We start from the raw sequence: 20,054 nt of genomic DNA, 5'->3' as shown, positions 1-20,054 counted from the left end.
TATCTTATTGCATGAAAAAAATTTACTAGAATAATTTATTTTTTAAAAATTTCCCAAATTATACATATTTTTCAAAAATATAATTAATAACATCCCAGGACATCCTTAATTCTATTTGTCACCAATTATTAAAAAAAAATAACCTTTAAATAGTTTTTTCTAAGTGAATAAAAATTTAAAAATTTAAAAATGATAAATTAATAATAATTATTACTGTAAATAAACATTTTCATTTTTAATTAAAAACTTAAAACATAAAATAAATAAAATAAAATAAAAGCAATTGCTTTAGTGTACCTCTAGAGGCTGTTTGTCTAGCTTATGAAAATTAGCTTGTATGCTTATAAGCTAATTTTAAGCAATTACGTGTTTGGTTAAAATACTTATAAGTAACTAATAAGTAGTTGACGTGTTTGGTAAAATATAACTTATAAGTGTATTTTATTATAAAATAACTAAAAATGATATTATATTAAACAAGGGTATACTATAAAGTTTTAAAATTAAACAAAGATAATATAGTAATATACTTGGTCAAACTAGCTTATAAACAGAGTACTTATAAGCTAAAAAAAAAACCTCTCTTTTTTTTTTTTTTTTTTTCTTTTAAGCTCAACTTATCAATTTAAAAAAGCTATAAATAAACACGTCCTCTTAATTTTAAAACTTAAAAACGATTAGACAAATACCCCTAAAATTCCTTAGAGAGAAGAAGAAGGGTTGTTGTTGAGTAACCTTCCCATTCCCTTTTAATCTTTCTGTTTCCTCGTCAACCGTCGCAATTTTCCCCATTTTCTTTCTTTATTCCTTTTGTTCTGATTTTGATCTCGTCCTCATGGCCACCACCAGAAACAAAAACATCAATGCCAAATTGGTTAGCTTTTTGTAATTTTGGCTTGTTTCATTTCTTTATTTTGGTTGATTCTCAGATGGGTCTCGGTCAATTGTTTGGCATTTTGTTTTGCGGTTTTTTAGGCGAATTTTGATGTGGGTTTGTTTTAATTTTTCAGAATTATGATCGGAATTCTGCATGTTCTGATGTGGGTTTACTTTGTATATTGGTATAGATTGTTTGTTCTTAATTTTGATGGAAAATTCTGATGTGGGCTTGCTTTGAAATTTAATTTTGATTTAGCAAAATTCATATAACAATTATGTCTATTCATTAATTGCTAATCATAGAGCTTATTTTACCATTTATCTTTTTAGTTTGTTTATGGTGATGGTGTTGTTATGAGTTTTCATGTTTAATTAAATATTTGATTAACATGATGGCTACTAATATTGAATGAGTTTTAGGGCAAGTGACATTTTGGCTTTGTTTCATTTGCAAAATAATTCATGTGGGTTTTCTCTTCACCTCAGCAACTGAAGATCTGAAACTCTCTTTTGATCTGAATCTGAAGATTGAAAATTCAAATTCAATTTCGTTCAAATGTTGAATGCGAATCCGTTGCGATTCTAGGTAAACAATCAATTAAACGACTACCCTTATTATTCGATTTTTTCACTTAATTTTGAAGTTCTTTTGAATAAAATTTAAAATTTGTGCAGGTAAAGCTGTTGTTGTGCGCGTTTGAAGATGGCGGATGTTGTGGCAAACCAAGTGGTAATTTTTATTTGTGAAGTGTTAATTGCTTTGACCTTAATGAGAATTGGGATAGTTTGCTTTTGTTGGGATTTTAAATATACAAAATTTATTGTATGTAGGGTGGTTCTTTTGGTGATGCAAACGATGCCCAGACAAATGTGTTTGATTTAGGCGCATTTGTGGGGGACTTGAATTTTGAGGAAGATGCAAGTGGGTAAGTTAAGAAATGTAGAAGCTTTTTGTATAATTTATGTAGAATTTTGTTTGTTGATTTGTTTAAGATTTGATCTGTGTTTTAGAGAATTTGACTATTCTCAAGTTTTCCTGAATGTTTGAGTAACAATTAGCTAGTAAACTAGCATAAAATAAGGAAATAAATGGTGGGTGATTGTAAGTTCTCCGGGTGAGTTGATTGAGGTGCTGAAATCTTGGAAATGGCTGGAAACTTGAGAGGGTCACCTTTGGAAGCCTTTGCCGGTGACCAAAGGGTCACTCTCTTTCAATCATGTAGTGATGCTGACTGAATTTAATTTGTAAACCTGGAAAAGAAATAAATTTTCTTTCCTTTTTAGAGATTAGAAGATTCTTAGGAAAAGTTTGTGGGATAGGTCATGGAGAGTGCTATTAACTGTAAGGGAAGAGTTGTAAACTGTCCTGTATTTTTGTTCAGACTACTAGATATTTTATTGTGAAGATGTTGATTGCTGTTGTTGTTTTTGGCAGTGATGATATATCACTAGAAGGACTTGAGAAGGAGCTCGAAGAATGTAAAAACTATGACGTGAGTAACTTCTGTGTTGTTTTTTTATGAAGCTATAATCTCATTTTTGTGGTTTTTGCATGCGTAGTTGGTATATGGGGAACTAGGGTAAGGTAGCATTGTATTTATAACTTACTGTTTGAGATAGGATCTGCTGGTCGAGGATAACAAGAAGTGAAAGTAGGGTGGGCGTTCTTGTTCTTTAATGTTTGTGACTCCTTGAGTTGACAGAGTGTAAATTTGTACGATAGGCTACATAGATTAGATCTATGAGTTTGTACTGCTTCTTGGCTTTTGTCATGATGATTATTGTGTTGAAAACGCTATTGGAACATTGTGATATCTTGATGTATGATAGAGATAATCTCTGATGTTTGTTAAATTAGGGTTGTCTTGTTCCTCAGAGGTGAAATTTTGCCTATAGTGTCTAAGTATTTGTAGAGCAAAGTGATTCAGATGTTAGTATAAAAGTAAATTGTTAAATGAGTAACACAGGAAGCGACAAATTGCACTATCTAGTTAATTCTTTTAAGCAATTTGAGAGTACTTATCAATAAAAAGGAATAAAGTGTCTGGATTACATTTCTTATTATCTGGTAGTTTGGTCCGAAGTCTGCATACGATATGATCTTCTTGTACTTGCCACATGAAGTTTGCACTATCCTGTCTTTAGTATTTTATATTTGTTTCCATAATTACTTTGCTTAACTTCATATTTTATACCTTAATGTATGAGTCTATGTGTTCATATAGGTAGTTGAAAACATATTGTCTAAAGGTACAACACTAAGGGAGTACACGAAGGGGGTTGAGAATGATCTACGCCAAGTTGAGTTGGACTCTATTCAGGTCCGTGGTTATTTTGCTTTGCTGAGATGCTTTGTATGTAATGCTGTGGTGTCAATTGATAAGATCAAGTACTTAAGTTGTTTTACACATATTTTTTTTTTTTTTTTATAAACAAAAGTAATTCAGTTATTTTATCTTGTGTTTTTATAAAAAATTGTACTGAATCAATTTATGCCTTTGTTCCTTATCTTCGATTTCTGTGTGTTGTCCTATCACTCAGTGAGGGTTATGTATAGCTGAGATGCTCTTTAATTATCTTCTTGTATCTTACTTTTATTGGTTTTTCATTTATAATTATATTGATTGATGCTAGAACTTTTTCAATGCTGCAGGATTATATCAAAGAAAGTGATAACTTGGTGTCCCTTCATGATCAAATTCGTGATTGCGATGCTATCTTGTCACAGATGGAGACTCTTCTCAGCGGTTTTCAGGTACGTTAATTCTTGCTGGGCAAGCCAGAAAAACTTGCATTCATCTGTCTCGAGATAACATCTTTTATTTGTACTGTTGAATAAAAGTATTACAGTTACACTTTTTAAGGAATGTTTAGTATTTACTAGTTGCTAGTCAATGAATAGTAAAGTTCTGAAGGTCAAGAATTATATATGAGTGATTACATTATGTGTTGTTCCCAATGTTGTGACTTGAAACTCCTGTTTGACCTTTAGTTCGTAAGTGCTGTATGGAACACTCTCATGTAGTAGTTGATGCTTATTTATGCAACTTTGCAACTGAAAAAATGATAATAAAGTTCTGCAATAGGGTCAACTATTTTCAGTAGTAGAACCTGTCATGGATTGCAAATTGTTACCAAGTTGAGGAGGAAAGGAGCAAGAGGAAATTTTCTTTGTTGAGTTCTTGATAGGAATCTGTGTAACAACGAATGCTGGATGCTAAAATACTTATTGCTGTCAGAGCGGTTGAATCATTCCATATAATAAAATTAGGTTAGGGACTTTGTAGGACACACAAAGACATATTACCAATCAGTTGCTATTTCTAAAATTGCTTGGTATAAGCTGACAGAACTACTAGCTTCATATTTGCTGCAGCTTGAAGAAAAAGGTTTAAAAAATATGGTCTTACTTTCTGTTTATATCACAAGACCCATGACTAGTGGTAAAAGTCTGTTGCAATAGCAAAAGTCACTGCTAAATGTCACATAAATGGTTCAAGTTCTGAGAGCATCTCCACTTCACACAAAAATGCTGAAAAGGACTCTTTACTAATTTAGCCCTCCCAGGATATGAATTCATTGGTATCATAAATGATACCAAAATAATGATCCTTGATACAAGCATTATTAGCATCTGAGAATCGCACATTAGAGGCTTTATTCATTTATTTGGATAAGAACATTCAGGAATATTTCAAATATTATCCTCTCTCATTCATTCTTCTTTGCTTACATCAATTTATTCAAATAGGTTTCTTGGTGTTTATTTACAGTTTGTTGCTTAGCTTTTTAGTTGTCTTGGTAATATTGTTATTATGGTTATTATTATTTCAAAGGGAGAGCCACCTCTTTACACTGTGTTTCTTTTGTTCTTTGTTTTAATTGGATCTTGTATGATCAGGAGTACTAACACTTTTATAAATTTTGTTCTAGTCTGAGATTGGTTCTATAAGTTCAGACATAAAAATACTCCAAGAGAAGTCAATGGATATGGGTCTGAAGCTGAAGAATCGCAAGGTATGGTTTCTATTGGGGAAGTTTTGTATCCCAGAAAATTCTGCTGTTATCTTAATGTCAATGGAGGCTATGATGGTTGTCAAGGAGCAACATCCAGTTCTGTTATTTTAATAAAATTAGTTTTTTCCTCAGACTTTTGTTAATCATATGTGCTCTCTCAGGAAGATGTTGCTCAAAGAATTGTTTTAGGTGGTCTAGCTAAACTTTTCAGTGGGTGTCCTGTCCAGTTTGGAAGGAATTTTTCTGTTTAGGAAGTATTAACCCTTGCCTTCTATTATATTAAAAAATTTGTACCTACCTTTTTCCCTTTTCTTGGGGTGTGTGGGATGAACATGGATGAACTCTATGCCTATGAGTATCATTTTTGAGAAAATGCTGCTCGTCAGATAGTTAATTAAGTTACAGCATCAGTAGTTCTACAAAAAGAACTTATGCTTCTGAAGTACCTTTATTAAGCAAGATAATCAATGGGAAGGGGTTTTGGGTTAATTTTGTGCTTGACGTTGATTTTTGAATTGTCCTGAGCTTTGTTTGAGCTTTTCATTCTGTTGTATAGATTTTTTTTGTGATCCTCTAAATGAATCCTAACTTTTGTGGACAATTTGTTCACTGTTCTGTTATTAATTTTCCAATCAATAGTATTCTCTTTATTTCTTTCTTCTCAAAAGAATTAAAAAATAATAATAATAATTGTATATTACATCCAAAAGGTGTTGTTTTCATATGTGGGATTAATGGAGGGACCTCTAAGTGTTTTTTTCTCTCTTACATTAAATTATTTCATGTGAATTCGTGAAAAAAAGTGTTGATATTTTATTTGGTTGTTTTGATTAGAAAGCAATTGCCGTGTGGATTATCAACATGTGGACTGACTAGGATACAGAACACTAAGTTTCAATTGCTGTTCTCATATGCACCTTATGTTTCAATTTCTTAAATGTTTGTTGCTCATTAAGGGAAATGATTTTTATGCCACTAGGTCAATACTTTTATTTATTTCTCATGCATTTCCATCTTTTGAATATATGTGGTAATTGGTTATATTCTTTGAATAGGTGGCGGAGTCGAAACTAGCAAAATTTGTTGAAGACATTATAATCCCTCCAAGGATGGTAGATATAATTGTTGAAGGAGAGGTATTTTGTTGTTTATTTGGATTCTCATTTAAACATGATGGTTTTATTATTTTATTTTACAACTGCTCATATGTTTTCTTCCTAAAGATATCATGGGTTAGTAAAGCTCTCTTTATGTGGTCGAAGTTTATGTGTGCAAGTCCTTGTCATGATTCAGTTTTTGATCTATATAGATTTTAAGATATCTTTTTCTTGGGAGGGCATGAATTGTAGTAGTTACAAAAAAATGTATTGTGTTTTACTTATCTCATCACTGGTGTGTTTGTGTGTAAAGGTGATGGAGAGTATCAATAATACTATCTGTCTTCTCACTGAAGTTCTGATGTCATCTCTTTAGAGCAGCTAGGTTGGTGAGGGTCATTATGAGTCTTGTATATTCTTGATTTGAGAGTATTTCTGCACTTTGGTGGGGCAGAAAATCTAAAAGTTTTTATAGCGATGTTAGTGCTTGCAACCCTTTGGATGATATGGATGGAAACGGATTTTGGAGGATGCTATAATAGGAGAGAATTCCTTCTTGTGGGCAGAGCTTGTCTTTTGATATCCTTATAGGTTTTTTAAATAAAGAATTTCAGGATTTTTCTTTGTTTTTCATCTTTGGAAAGTGGTGGGCTTTTGTCCAGTAATGTTGGATGCTGAATTGTGTATTGAGATTATAGAGTAGAGGCATTTTGTACCACTGTTGTTTTGTACGTCTTCTCATGGATCAATGGTTCACCTTACTTTATGTCAAAAAATATTTTACTGTATCTTAACCCAAAAATAAAAAAGTTTTACTGGTTACCATATTCGTTAGGAAAAGCTTTGCAATACTAATACTTGTTCTTAGGGTTTTCATGAAATCTATGTGTAAGTCTTATCGATTTTAGATGGGATGCAGACCTGAAATGGAAATATAACCAATTGAAGATTGTAAAAGATTGTTTTAGCTCATCTCTATTTTGAGCACTCCTTCCTTTGAGCTCTATGTTCATCCCTTATTTTTATAGATATAAAATATTTTATATACTCCTTTGGTCAGTTTAGTCTTCTTTCTTCTTTGAAGTGCCCTAGCCCCTAGAGCTTAAATCATATTTATTGAAAGATCTGGACTTCACTTGTTCCTTTTAGTTCATTTCTTAAATCGTAACCTATGATTGGTCAAATTCCATAATTTCACCTTATACATGGATACATACACATATATGTCCTCAAGTATTTCCTTGTTCACTATAAATGGTGCTTTGTTATCCTATTTAATGTGGAAGCCACTGGTTTTCCTTTCCTTCGTCATACTAACATATTTTCAGTGGAATTTTCATTTAGGTCAACGAGGAGTATATGAGAACACTTGAGATCTTAAGTAAGAAGCTGAAATTTGTTGAAGTGGATATTATGGTTAAAACTTCAAAAGCCCTTAAAGATGTTCAGCCGGAGCTTGAAAAACTGAGGCAGAAAGCAGTTTCAAAGGTAGTTAAATGGTGTTCCCAGGTGTTCACCCGAGCTTGGTTTAGAATTATGACTTCTCTTACGAAAACAATGATGATAGTTTTGAATAGGGAAGTAAATGATGTCAAATGACCATGCAGTGAACTTTTCTTCACTCCACCTTTGTTTGCTTTATCGTTTTGCAGGTTTTTGACTTCATTGTCCAGAAGCTTTATGCATTGAGAAAACCAAAAACAAACATTCAGATCCTTCAGCAGAATGTTCTTCTTAAATACAAGTAAGCTATCTATATGGCACGTATATCTTTTTAGTCCTGTGTTTGATCATTTTTCAATATCTTGTTTCAACTCCGTACCTAGAAGCATTATTGGAGTTTATCATAACTGAACGGTTTTAGTTTGTATGACATCTGATTTATGTAATATCATTAGCTACTGATTTAAGTTGGCTGCTATTAGTAGTTTGATTTTTAAAAATTTTTTAGTTTATTTTACATATTGCACCACTGTTTCATGGTTGTTTGTCCTTGATAGGTTGGTTGGTAGTGTTATTAAATTGTCAGTAAAAAAGTGTCACGATTCTTTTTAAGCTTTTAATTTTGTTCTTCTACTCTTAATTTCACTCTTTTCACCATAATTTGATGAAAAAAACTTGACAATGTAGGTATGTTATTTCTTTTCTTAAAGAACATGGCAAGGAGGTTTATAATGAGGTTCGTGCTGCTTATATCGACACAATGAACAAGGTGATTGCTTTAGAACTTATCATGCATTTGAAACACAATTTTGCCATGACTGCAACCTTTAGATTTTTACTATTTGTGTGGATTATTTGGACCATCTGCTGTTTCATATGTTAACTTTATAATTGTTCCTTGTTTTATACTTTTTCCAAAATTTTCCCTTTATCTTCTATTCTTTATTTTTTATGAATCAGGTAATTTGTATTAATTTTTTTTTCTCCTCTCTCTGGGAAAGGATTGCACCATACGGGGGAGCATTTGTTCCGAAACTTTATGAAGAATTTAATAGTAGCAATAGTAATTCTTAGCATACCTATCAATCATTTTCTTGTCTTTATGGCCATTTTCTTAGCATACCTATCAATCATTTTCTTGTCTTTATGGCCATTAAAAAATTTTAGTGAGTAACCAATTGGTCGGGAGAACTCAACCTTTCTTGCTGTTGAAGTTTAGCTTTATGTGGAAGTGTATTTTGTATCAAGCTAGCAAACTTTGAAGATAATTTAATCTCAAAACTTGACTTGGGACCTTAAAATTGTAGTGACCTAGTCCTAAATAGGTACTTCTTTTAATCTTTTTGGCACGTACCAAAACTACCACATTTTTTAATTGATTCCGCTGAAAATACAATTTCAGAATATCTTTCTTGAATACAGAGTTAGTTCATCATATATCTTCAAATTAGTGCCCAAAAACTTCAGACCTTTGGATGATGTTCTTTTAGATACTTGACACTGCTTACCACCTGTATGTTGTGCTTGTTCTTTTTGTTCTTGTTTAAAATATTAATACCTTTACCTAAGGCTTCTGGGCTCAACTTTTTGTTTGACATTTTTTCCATGGTTGCTGATTCTTAATGGCAAACTAGCGACTATGAAAGGGTATTACTTGAACCTCATTTTTTGAGTAAATAAGCCCACACTGTGCTTTGATTTGTGGTGGATTTATTAAGGACAAGCATAAGCAAGTAAAGCTGGATTCATTTTAGGTTGTGGAAAGTTTGGATGGCTATTTTGTAACTTCTTGTGTTGTTGACTTCAAAAGCTAAGAGATTTTTTTTAAAGATCATGGATCAAGTAGGTAGCTATGTTGCAGCTGGATATAGAAATATATTTGTTAGTGCAATTAATATGACTGTTGTTTTGATTTACCGTATCCAATAATATGCAACTTAAGTTTTGCTGAGATACCTATCTCTACTTTGGAAGGACAGAGTGGTGGATCTATTTTGAATTTCTGTGTTAATGGTCGTGCTGCATATATTACAGTGCTAAGATTTTATGTATCAGATCACTTCTAATGTAACTGTTATTCAGTTAATCACTTCCTGAAAGATAAGCATATGTTGTTCTACATGTATTACACCCATGTTTCTTTAATTGCTATCTGCATATGATGAGATTATGACATTTTAACAGATGAAAAGATCAGGATGATTCTTACAGATTCTAGTGTAAGAATATTCTCGCATATATTGATACTTTGCTGTTCCATTTGCAGGTTTTAAGTGCACATTTCCGTGCTTATATACAAGCGTTGGAGAAACTCCAGTTAGATATAGCAACATATAGTGATTTGATTGGTGTAGAGACTAGAAGCACTAGTCTTTTTTCAAGAGGAAGAGAACCACTGAAGAATCGTTCTGCTGTTTTTGCTCTGGGGGATAGGATCAACATTTTAAAGGTTTAATTTTATTTCACTGACTGTGAAATATTGTTTGCCCTGATATTTTGGATTATACGTTTAGTTTCTCACTGGATTGCATGGTAAATCAAATGTGTTGTGATCTTTAATCACTGATTGTTTTACCTTGGCTTCTTCTTGGGAATATTACAGAAAATATTGATGTCTGATTCTTATTCCAATTTATTGGATGGGCAATCTTTGTTAGGTTTTGTTTTGTAGCAGTCTTATTTAAATTTTTATGTTTTGATTATAATGGATCTAATTCTCCTCAATTGGGCCAATATAGAAACATAGAATGCCTGCTGAAATATATCCTTTCCTTTATTTGTTGCTCTGGTAAAGTAAATACCAAAGACAATATAGTAGTAAAGGAAATCTAAGCCTATTTTTCACTGTTAGACCTCCCATACACAAGGTCTATAAATCCAAGGGCAGGGGAAGGAATAGGAATTAGGGTACGTTGAGAGCGAGTTTGTTAAGGGGTGGTGAGGTGTACAATGAGGGTTGCTAGAGCATGGTGAGGTTGTTATGAGAATGGACACGTGGCTGTTAGTTAGTTACAGAATAGAATAATTAGTTTATAAAAGGGAGGGAGTGAGGGAGGTAGGATATCAAGGATTATATTCATAGGACTGATTGGGAGGTCCCCAGCTCCTCGAATTGTTGGGAATCCGTCTGTTATTTCACTTGTTCCTGTTTTATGATCATTCAGTACCCATTAATGCAATCTGCTATTTCCTCTATTGTGTGCATGTTCTGTGTTGTGTTGTGTGTTGCTGTGATTCACTGATTTGCAGGAGAGTTCCATCAGATTGGTATTAGAGCTAGGTTGTCAATAGGTCTCACGCTGGGGAATGGTCAAATCGAAGATGTAAAATATGGAAAAAGAGATGAAGTCAGTGTAGGAAGACATGAGTTCAGTTAAGATTGATGTGGTAGCCTTAAAGAGTACTGGACTGAGATGAGAGAATTGATGAGGTTGAGAGATGAGAGGGATGAGAAACATTACCGCGAAAAAGAGAAGTCTCAGTCAACTTCCAAGAATACAAATTTTGGGGATGGCCGAGAGCAAGGACAAGAAACAAACGGGGAAAGAGGGAAAGAGGAGAAGAAAGGTCGGAAGCTGGAACTTCCAATTTTCAGTGGAGAAGACCCCTTTGGATGGACCTTTCGTGCAGATCGTTACTTTACTATTAACAAATATGGACCATCGGAGAGGGTTGAGGCTGCGACTGTTTGCATGGAGGGTAGGGCATTGAACTGGTACCAATGGGTAGAAGGGCGAGAAACTTTCAAGTCGTGGGAAGAGTTCAAGGTTGCTCTAATTGCGAGATTCCGACCGTCGTTCCAAGGTTCTGCACATGAGGCGCTGGTGGCGCTGAAACAAAACTCCACCGTGGCTGAATACAGGGAAGATTTTGAATTCCATACGACACCGTTGAAAGATTTGGGTGAAGAGTTGTTGATGGGAGTCTTCATCAATGGGCTTAGGGAAGGCCTAACTCCCTTCAAGAGATGATTGAGCTGGCCTATCGTGTGGAAGAAAAAAATTGGGTCATGGACAAGTGTCGGCCCAAACCCTTTAAAGCTCAGGTAGGCAAAGAAAGTTACACAAGGGTATCCAGCAGCCCAGATCCAACCTGGCCCACGTGGTGGTCCAACCCAGCAAGGTTACCCAGTAGTCCAGACCCGACCCGACCCGCCCCGCCTGGTGGCCCAACTCAACAAAACCACCAGAATCCAGCCAAGTTGCTTCATCTCGCGCACCCGATAAGAGAGAGAGAGAGAGCACCGGAAACTGGAGTCGCTACTTTCCGAGGGGGTTCAGGAGGGAATTTCCGGTGATTGTCCGAAGCTGATATCTAGTACAAACAACAGAGAGGGCTCTACTTCCGATGTGACGAAAACTTCGGTCCCAACCATTGCTGTCGAAGTAAATCGTTACAAATCCTGTTGGCGTTGGAAGACAATGGCCTGAGAAAGATGAGTTTCCACCGGAAAATGACGAAAATCCCAACCCAGAAGGTAACGACTTAACTCTGTCCATGAACTCCATCATGGGTATAATGTCAGATAAAACCTTGAAGGTAAAAGGGCAATTTGGGGATACTGATGTAGTGGTTTTGGTTGACAGTGGAGTGTTACATAACTTTATTTCACAGGAGTTGATATAGAGGCTGGGTATTACGGTGGAAAAGGGGAAACGATTTGGGGTGATAGTGGGAAATGAAGTCACAGTGAAAGGGGAAGGGGTGTGCCGACAAGTTCCTCTGGATGTGCAAGGGATTCAAATTAAGCAGGATTTCTTTCCTTTTGAGTTGGGAGGAGCTGATATTGTTTTGGGCATTACGTGGTTGAGTTCCTTAGGGGATGTGTGTGCTAATTGGAATAAGTTGACCATAAGATTTGAGGTGGATGGGGTCAGAGTCAGTTTACAGGGGGATCCATCTCTGGTGAAGTCAGTTGTCTCCCTGAAATCAATGTTACGGTCCATCAACCACATCGAGGGAGGGTTCCTGGTGGAGTGTTGTTCAATTGAGGGGCTAATGACCCCAGGAGAAGATGTCAATCCGCGAATTCAAGCAGTTTTAGATCAGTATAAGCACCTTTTTGACCAGCCATCCAAACTTCCTCCACACTGTACCCATGACCATGCCATAAACCTTAAAGAAGGCGCCCCAGCCCCTAACATCAAACCCTATAGGTATCCCTATTTTCAGAAAAATGAAATTGAAAAATTGGTGGGAGAGATGTTAGCCGCCCATATTATCAAACCTAGTACCAGTCCGTTTGCCAGCCCGGTGTTGTCAGTCAAGAAAAAAGACGAAAGTTGGAGGTTCTGCGTTGATTACAGGGCTCTCAACGAAATAACAATTCCCGACAAGTTTCCAATCCCTACCATCGAGGAATTGTTGGATGAATTGGCAGGGGCAACCATCTTCTCTAAGCTGGATCTTCGTCAGGATACCATCAGATCAGAATCAAAGACGAAGACATCCCCAAAACAGCCTTCCGAACACATGAGGGGCATTATGAGTTCTTGGTTATGTCGTTCGGTTTGACCAATGCTCCTTCGACGTTTCAGTCACTGATGAACAACATTTTTAAGCCAGTCCTGCGTAAGTTTGTGTTGGGTTCTTTTGACGATATTCTGATATACAACCCCGACTTGGAATCCCACATCAGACACCCTCGGCAAACTCTTAGGATTCTGGACGACAATGAATTGGTTGGGAATTTTAAAAAATGCTTATTCGGGCAGCAAAAGCTGGAATATCTGGGGCACCTAATTTCGGCTAATAGGGTTGAGGCAGACCCCCAAAAAATTGCTGCTATGGTTTCTTGGCCCACACCCACCAATGTGAAAAGCCTTCGCGGATTCTTGGGATTAACGGGGTACTATCACAGATTTGTTAAGGGGTATGGTAGCATAGCCCAACCACTCATGAGACTACTGAAGAAAAACTGTTTTAGTTGGGATCAGGAGGCTCAGCAGGCCTTTCATGCCTTAAAGGAGGCTATGACTTCAGCTCCAGTTCTGGCAGCTCCGGATTTCAACTCTCCATTCGAGATACACAAAGATGCCTCGGGCCATAGCTTACTTAAGTAAGGCTTTCTCCCCTCAAGCTAAACAAAATTAGTCTATGAAAGGGAGTTAATGGTTGTCGTATTCGCTGTGCACAAATGGAGTCCTTACTTATTGAGTAGGAAGTTTATCATTCAAACAGATCAGAGAAGTCTCCAATTTCTCAAGGACTAGCGGATTAAGACCCCGGAACAGCAGAAATGGTTGTCCAAATTAATGGGGTTTTCGTTTGACATTCTTTATTGGCCAGGAACCACTAATAAAGTCGCCGATGCATTATCCCGACGAGATAAGGAGCCGGAATTATCTTCTCTATCGGTGATTCAGTTTGCGGAGTATAAGGACTTGGCAAATGAAGCCCACCAGGATTCCAAGCTTAGGCAGCTGATTCAAGACTTGGTTTTGGAACCCAACAGCCGACCCAACTACAAACTCCGCCATGGCTGCCTATTGTACAAGGACATGTTGGTTTTGCCTAAAGGTTCTCGGTTTGTTCAGAAGTAACTAACTGAATTTCATTCCACCCCCCCAAGAGGTCATTCCGGATTCTTTCGGACGTACAAAAGGGTTGCCAATGTGGCTTATTGGGTAGGCATGAAGAAGGATGTCCAGGACTTTGTTAAAACTTGCGCCATCTGTCAAGTTAAGAAACACTCAGCTCTGAAGCTAGCAGGGCTACTTCAGTCACTTCTTATTCCCGCTCATGCATTTGATGACTTGACAATGGACTTCATTAGAGGCCTTCCAAGGGCCAAGGGATTCGATAGCATTCTGGTCGTAGTTGATCGATTGACTAAATATGGCCACTTTCTGCTCTTGTCGTACCCTTATACCGCCAAGGAGGTGGCCTTAGTGTTCATGAAAGAGATAGTGAAGCTTCACGGTTTTCCTCAGACCATCATTTCCGGTAGGGACAAACTTTTCATGAGTCACTTTTGGCAAGAGATTTTCAGAGTATCAGGGACAGCTTTGAAATTTAGCTCCGCTTACCACCCTCAAACGGATGGCCAATCCAAAGTGGTGAATAGGTGCATACAGGCATACCTTCGTTGTTTCTGCAGCTCACAGCCCCGTCAATGGCCAAACTGGTTATCATGGGCTGAATTTTGGTACAACACGACGTATCATAAATCCACCAAGATGACCCTTTTCAAAGCCTTGTACGGTCGTGACCCTCCGACTCTCCTTAAGTTCACCGATTACCCCTCTCAGGTTGATGAAGTGAACCACCAGATCCGTGAGCGAAATGCCATCCTTTAAGACCTCAAACACAACCTGGAAGTGGCACAAGTTCACATGAAAGAACAAGCAGACCGACATTGAAGGGATATCCAGTTTTCTCCATGAATCTTTGGCTTCAGTCCTACAAATTTAAATCTCTGGCCACACGGTTGAATGAAAAACTAAGTCCCAGGTTTTATGGCCCTTTCCAAGTCTTGGAGAAAATTGGTCAGGTGGCATACAAGCTAGAACTTCCCACAGCAGCCTGTATTCACCAGTTTTTCACGTATCCCAGTTGAAGCACAGCCTGCATAGCTCAGTTCCTGTACAACCTCTGCCTTCTTGTCTCACGGATGACCTGGAACTTCAGGTTCAGCATTCGGAAGTGCTCGACGTGCGGACTCTTCTGGATGGTTCCACAGAGGTTCTCATCCGATGGCACGATCTGCCTATTTTCAATGCCACCTGGGAGTCTCTTGATGTCCTCAACAGCCAATTTCCTCAATTCCACCTTGAGGACAAGGTGGCACTTCACGGGAGGGTTATTGTTGGACCTCCTATACACAAGGTCTATAAATCCAAGGGTAGGGGAAGGAATAGGAGTTAGGGTACATTGAGAGTGAGGTTGTTATGAGAATGGACACATGGCTGTCAATTAGTTACAAAATAGAATAATTAGTTTATGAAAGGGAGGGAGTGAGGGAGGTAGGATATCAAGGATTATATTCATAGGACTGATTGGGAGGTCCCCAGCTCTTCGAATTGCTGGGAATCTGTCTGTTATTTCACTTGTTCCTGTTTTATGATCATTCAGTACCCATTAATGCAATCTGCTATTTCCTCTATTGTGTGCATGTTCTGTGCTGTGTGTTGTGTGTTGCTGTGATTCACTGATTTGCAGGAGAGTTCCATCATTCACATACTCAAAAAAATGTGGTGTCTGATAAGATAAAGAATGTGAGTTATGCTGTAAACTTGTGTTAGTTACTTTTTGCTGTGTTTTAGATTTTATTGGCATCAGGTCAGGTTATGATTTTGCAGTGTGCATGAGAATTGGAATATTGTTGAAAATAGGCTCTCCTAAGATTTTTTTTCCCCTTGCTATTTCATAGTCGTTTCTGTTTCCTACTTTTCTCAGTTTTCAATCACCTGCTCCCCCACTTTCCCCACCTTATAATTAGATACATGTATTAAACTTTTTGTTTTTTTCTTAAACTGTCCCTAAATCTATAATTTATTATATCTATGAAAGATGACAGTTTTGTAAATAGATGTGAAATGATGATATCTAGGCTATGTGCTTAAACAAAAGAATGATGGATTTCACCATTTATGAAATCTATCATTCTTTGCAGGCAAACGAGGTTCCATGTTTTGAATCTTTTTTTGGTTTCAGGAAATTGATCAACCTGCACTGATTCCACATATATCTGAAGCTAGCTCCTTAAAGTATCCTTATGAGGTCCTTTTCCGGAGCTTACACAAGCTGCTTATGGATACTGCAACTTCTGAGTACCTTTTTGCCCTGCTCCTTGATTTTGTTTTCTGGATGTAAAGTGAATGTCAAGTCTGTTGTATAGTTTATGACTCTTTTGTTCTCTAATTTGCAGGTATCTTTTCTGTGATGATTTCTTTGGGGAAGAATCTATATTTTATGAAATTTTCGCAGGTAATAAATAATAAAGTCAAGATATGCATCAGAAGAGGCCTAACCTAAGAACATGTCTAGTATGCCAAAAGAAAAAAAAAAGAAAAAATGCAGAGGAGAGAGAACAGTATATTTGACATGCAACTGATACTGACTTATTTGCCGTTGATAATCAATGATACTGATAGGATTGTTTTTTGCATTTATTAAAAAATCCAAGGGTTGGGCATAGTGGTAAAATCCCTTAATTGTAACTGAAGAGGTCAAGGATTTAAATCCCCTAGGGGCCACCTACTTGGTATATTATATCTCACTTGTTTTCTGGGTAACAAGGTTGTAGGGTTGGGAAGTAGCCTTTAGTTTAGATTTCAATGCCCATGCAGGGAAAACTTGAGGAATTTCTGGGTATAAACAAAATGCATTTAGTAAATGTACATTGTAAATGCACTTAAGAGTTTTTCCAATAATCTTGAAGTTGTAAATCATTTATTTGACTGATGGACTGAGGATAAATATCACATTTTTGAGTACGAGACATTATATAAGAATTTCTCATGTCATCTTTGATATTATCAGGTCCATTTGCAGTCATTGATGAGCACTTCAACTCAATACTGCCAAATTGTTATGATGCTATTGGGTTAATGCTTATGATTCGCATAATACACCAGCACCAGGTGATGTTACAAACTCTTGTGATTGCAGTGTTCTTGTGTTAAGAGTCTCTTAAAAAGTCCTATTTTCAAATTGTTAAAGTCTCTCAGAATATTTTTTCAGTGTCTTTTTTCAAATTTGCACTTTTAAGAGAGAGCTAGTAGAGTTGTCTTTGCAATTACAATCTGAACTTGCCTCTGATGTTCTTTTTTCTTTTTCATTTTCTGTTACAGCTCATCATGTCTCGGCGGCGGATCCCATGCTTGGATTCATATTTAGACAAGGTCTGTTATCTTTTGTACCTTGCAGGCAAAAGTTATTCCAAAATAGGCTAACTTTTTTACTGAATATGAGCAGGTCAATATTTCCCTGTGGCCTCGTTTTAAGATGGTTTTTGACTTGCATCTTGGTAGTTTGCGTAATGCAAATGTGAGGACATTGTGGGAAGATGATATTCATCCTCATTATGTAATGAGGCGTTACGCTGAATTTACAGCTTCTCTTATTCACCTCAATGTTGAATATGGAGATGGCCAGGTGAGATGCTTTTGAGAAACTGAACTCATAAACTGTTATTTTGTTTTGACTGTTTCAGTAAGAGTACTTAAATATGCAGCCTTCTGTATCTGCAGCTTGAATTGAATATGGAACGGTTGAGAATGGCTGTAGATGAATTGCTTATGAAGCTTGCAAAAATGTTTCCAAGACCAAAATTACAGATTGTGTTTCTGATAAATAACTACGACATGACAATTGCTGTACTAAAGGTGAGAACTATGATTCTTCATGCTGGCTATTACAAAATTTTCATATGCACAGGGGTGGAGATCCTGCAGGGTACTTTTTGGAGAATTTTCTTGGCTTAGGCTGTTGTACCTTTTATAAGGAGAGCAGTTGCTCCTGTTGTGCAGAACAATTATATTATTATGCCTTGTGGGGCTCTCTGTTTCTAATTAAATTGTCATTTGGATGCCAGGAAGCTAGCCCTGAAGGTGGGAAAATTCAAATGCACTTCGAGGAATTGTTGAAGAGCAACACAGCATTATTTGTGGTAAGCAATGACTAATTCAAGTTCTAGATTTTGTTTGCATGCAAAATGAAAATTTATTGTTGATAAAAAAATTTAATAATGGCAGCTAACCCTTAGCTGCAAGTTTTCTTTTCTTACTGCTTGTGTTAAAAATAAGAACATAAAGCGAAGCAAAAGGAACAGAAGCTACCTTTTTCTGTTACTAATTCTGAAGGACTGAAAGCAATCTCCTTCGAACTTCTAACTTGCAGTCTTGTTCATGAAACACACATGTTATGTTTTTCAAAATAACCCTTTTCAAAAGATAGTGTTACACCCCAAAACGGACTTATGTTTTTGGTTCATGGCTACGGCCAAGTCTCTGTCTGATTTTGACTTTAAGCTTGTAGGCGACAAGTATAATTAATAAGTAGAATAGACTGGTTGTATGAAACCTGGATTTACAGAGTTGTGAAAAACAATTGCATACCGGCTGGTTACGAACCTCTTGTTTTAGTGGCAAAAAAGTGCTAGTTATCATGTTGGATGTAATCTCATAATTTTGCATGGTGGCATAGAAGGGAAGAATAAGAAATTTTTAAGAGGATTTCTTATCTCAGTTATTTACGTTGTTAAGCTCTTTTGCCTCTCTTGAAAATTCATTCGGCAATGTGCTTTATTGTGACTTCTTTAATTTGCAGGAAGAACTGCTGCTGGAGCATTTTAGTGATTTAATCAAGTTTGTGAAGACTCGAGCCTGTAAGTTCTAACCCATTTGTTATTGTGACGTGCTAGTAATCTTTCGGAAATGATCTTGTTGGCCCATTCTCTTATCAGCGGAGGACCCAAGTTCTAGTTCAGACAAACCCATAACTGTCGCTGAAGTCGAGCCACTCGTTAAGGACTTTGCGAGCAGATGGAAAGCTGCAATCGAGCTGATGCACAAAGACGTCATCACTTCTTTCAGCAACTTCCTGTGCGGTATGGAGATCTTGAGGGCTGCATTGACCCAGCTGCTGCTTTATTACACCAGACTCTCTGACTGCATAAAGAGGATTAACGGTGGGTCTGCACTGAACAAGGATCTTGTCTCCATATCTTCAATCATGTACGAAATCAGGAAATACTCGAGGACGTTCTAATATCACCATCATCATACAGAACCAAAGCATCACCCGGAGAATAACCTGATTTTAGATCAATGAGAGAGTTCATTTGAAAGCGTCGCTGCTATATGTTGCAGCTAGTCTATGAACTGTTAGAGAGTACTGATCGAGCGAAATGATACAGAAATTATGTATATGTTAGAAAATGCAGAAATGATTTTTGAAGGTATTCAAAAAAATTGATGGGAAAATTGCAAACAGTTTTGGGTAATCTATTGCAATATACAGAAGAGTGGAGACGGGAGACTTTGAAATTTGCATTGGTAGGGAAATGAGTTGATCTTTCCCTATATGTATTATTTTTAATATTTGTTATTGAGTTTCAATTTAATGTAGTTACAGAAACAACATAGAATTGCTTTTTTTTTTTTTTAATAAATACATATCAAATTTCGATTCAATATTGATGTATTAACGTTGCCGACTTCTTGTGGAATGTAGTATCGTCCATATTATGAAAGAAGTATTATAATAATGAAAAAAAATAAAGATTTTTCTTAAAAGATTAGATTTAACCATTAAATTACATGATTTAACCTAATTGCCTTTAAATTAAAATAGCATGATTGTATCACCTATTGAGTTTAACATAATCTAGCGTTATATATTACTGGTATAACTTTTATTGTTTCATTAAGAGTATAATTGAAACGTCACTAAATAAGGGTGTTTATCTGAGTTTATAAGGTAATCAAACTAGTTTGTAAGCTCTAAAATTAAGTTAATATGTTTGTTTATAACTTTTTTAGACTTATAAGCCGAGTTTATAAGAAAAAAGATAAAATTGAGAGGAAGGTACTTATTTTTTTTTTCTTATAAGCATTTTGTTTATAAGTTACTTTGACAAAGTATATTACAATATTACCTCTTTTTTAATTTAAA

General features: G+C 36.2%; 1 protein-coding gene and 1 long non-coding RNA gene across 3 annotated transcripts in view; both read left to right on the top strand.

Annotated features, from left to right (window-relative positions):
• LOC116131808 (vacuolar protein sorting-associated protein 52 A-like) overlaps positions 1–19,544 on the top strand; it is a 33,206-nt gene extending 13,662 nt beyond the window's left edge. Inside the window, exons 6-22 of one of the 2 annotated variants that reach the window (XM_031417481.1) lie at positions 3,105–3,200; positions 3,533–3,634; positions 4,813–4,896; positions 5,952–6,032; positions 7,338–7,481; positions 7,646–7,737; positions 8,124–8,205; positions 9,703–9,885; positions 16,092–16,207; positions 16,306–16,364; positions 16,920–17,020; positions 17,231–17,281; positions 17,355–17,534; positions 17,630–17,764; positions 17,974–18,048; positions 18,708–18,765; positions 18,844–19,544. In XM_031417481.1, the coding sequence (XP_031273341.1) occupies positions 3,105–3,200; positions 3,533–3,634; positions 4,813–4,896; positions 5,952–6,032; positions 7,338–7,481; positions 7,646–7,737; positions 8,124–8,205; positions 9,703–9,885; positions 16,092–16,207; positions 16,306–16,364; positions 16,920–17,020; positions 17,231–17,281; positions 17,355–17,534; positions 17,630–17,764; positions 17,974–18,048; positions 18,708–18,765; positions 18,844–19,148 (1,944 nt within the window). In that variant the 3' untranslated portion in view covers positions 19,149–19,544. The remainder of the gene's footprint in view (positions 1–3,104; positions 3,201–3,532; positions 3,635–4,812; positions 4,897–5,951; positions 6,033–7,337; positions 7,482–7,645; positions 7,738–8,123; positions 8,206–9,702; positions 9,886–16,091; positions 16,208–16,305; positions 16,365–16,919; positions 17,021–17,230; positions 17,282–17,354; positions 17,535–17,629; positions 17,765–17,973; positions 18,049–18,707; positions 18,766–18,843) is intronic. The other variant, XM_031417482.1, reaches the window with a different exon arrangement.
• LOC116131809 lies at positions 717–2,374 on the top strand. The gene is made up of 5 exons (XR_004128302.1): positions 717–874; positions 1,366–1,465; positions 1,555–1,609; positions 1,711–1,805; positions 2,315–2,374. It is a non-coding gene; the product is annotated as an uncharacterized LOC116131809 (long non-coding RNA).
• Positions 19,545–20,054: the final 510 nt, after the last annotated feature.

This window comes from Pistacia vera, unplaced genomic scaffold (assembly GCF_008641045.1).
Source record: "Pistacia vera cultivar Batoury unplaced genomic scaffold, PisVer_v2 Contig243, whole genome shotgun sequence".
NCBI classification, from domain to species: domain Eukaryota; kingdom Viridiplantae; phylum Streptophyta; class Magnoliopsida; order Sapindales; family Anacardiaceae; genus Pistacia; species Pistacia vera.
Note: the sequence above shows the minus strand (reverse complement) of the source record. Positions and strands in the feature narration are given on the sequence as shown.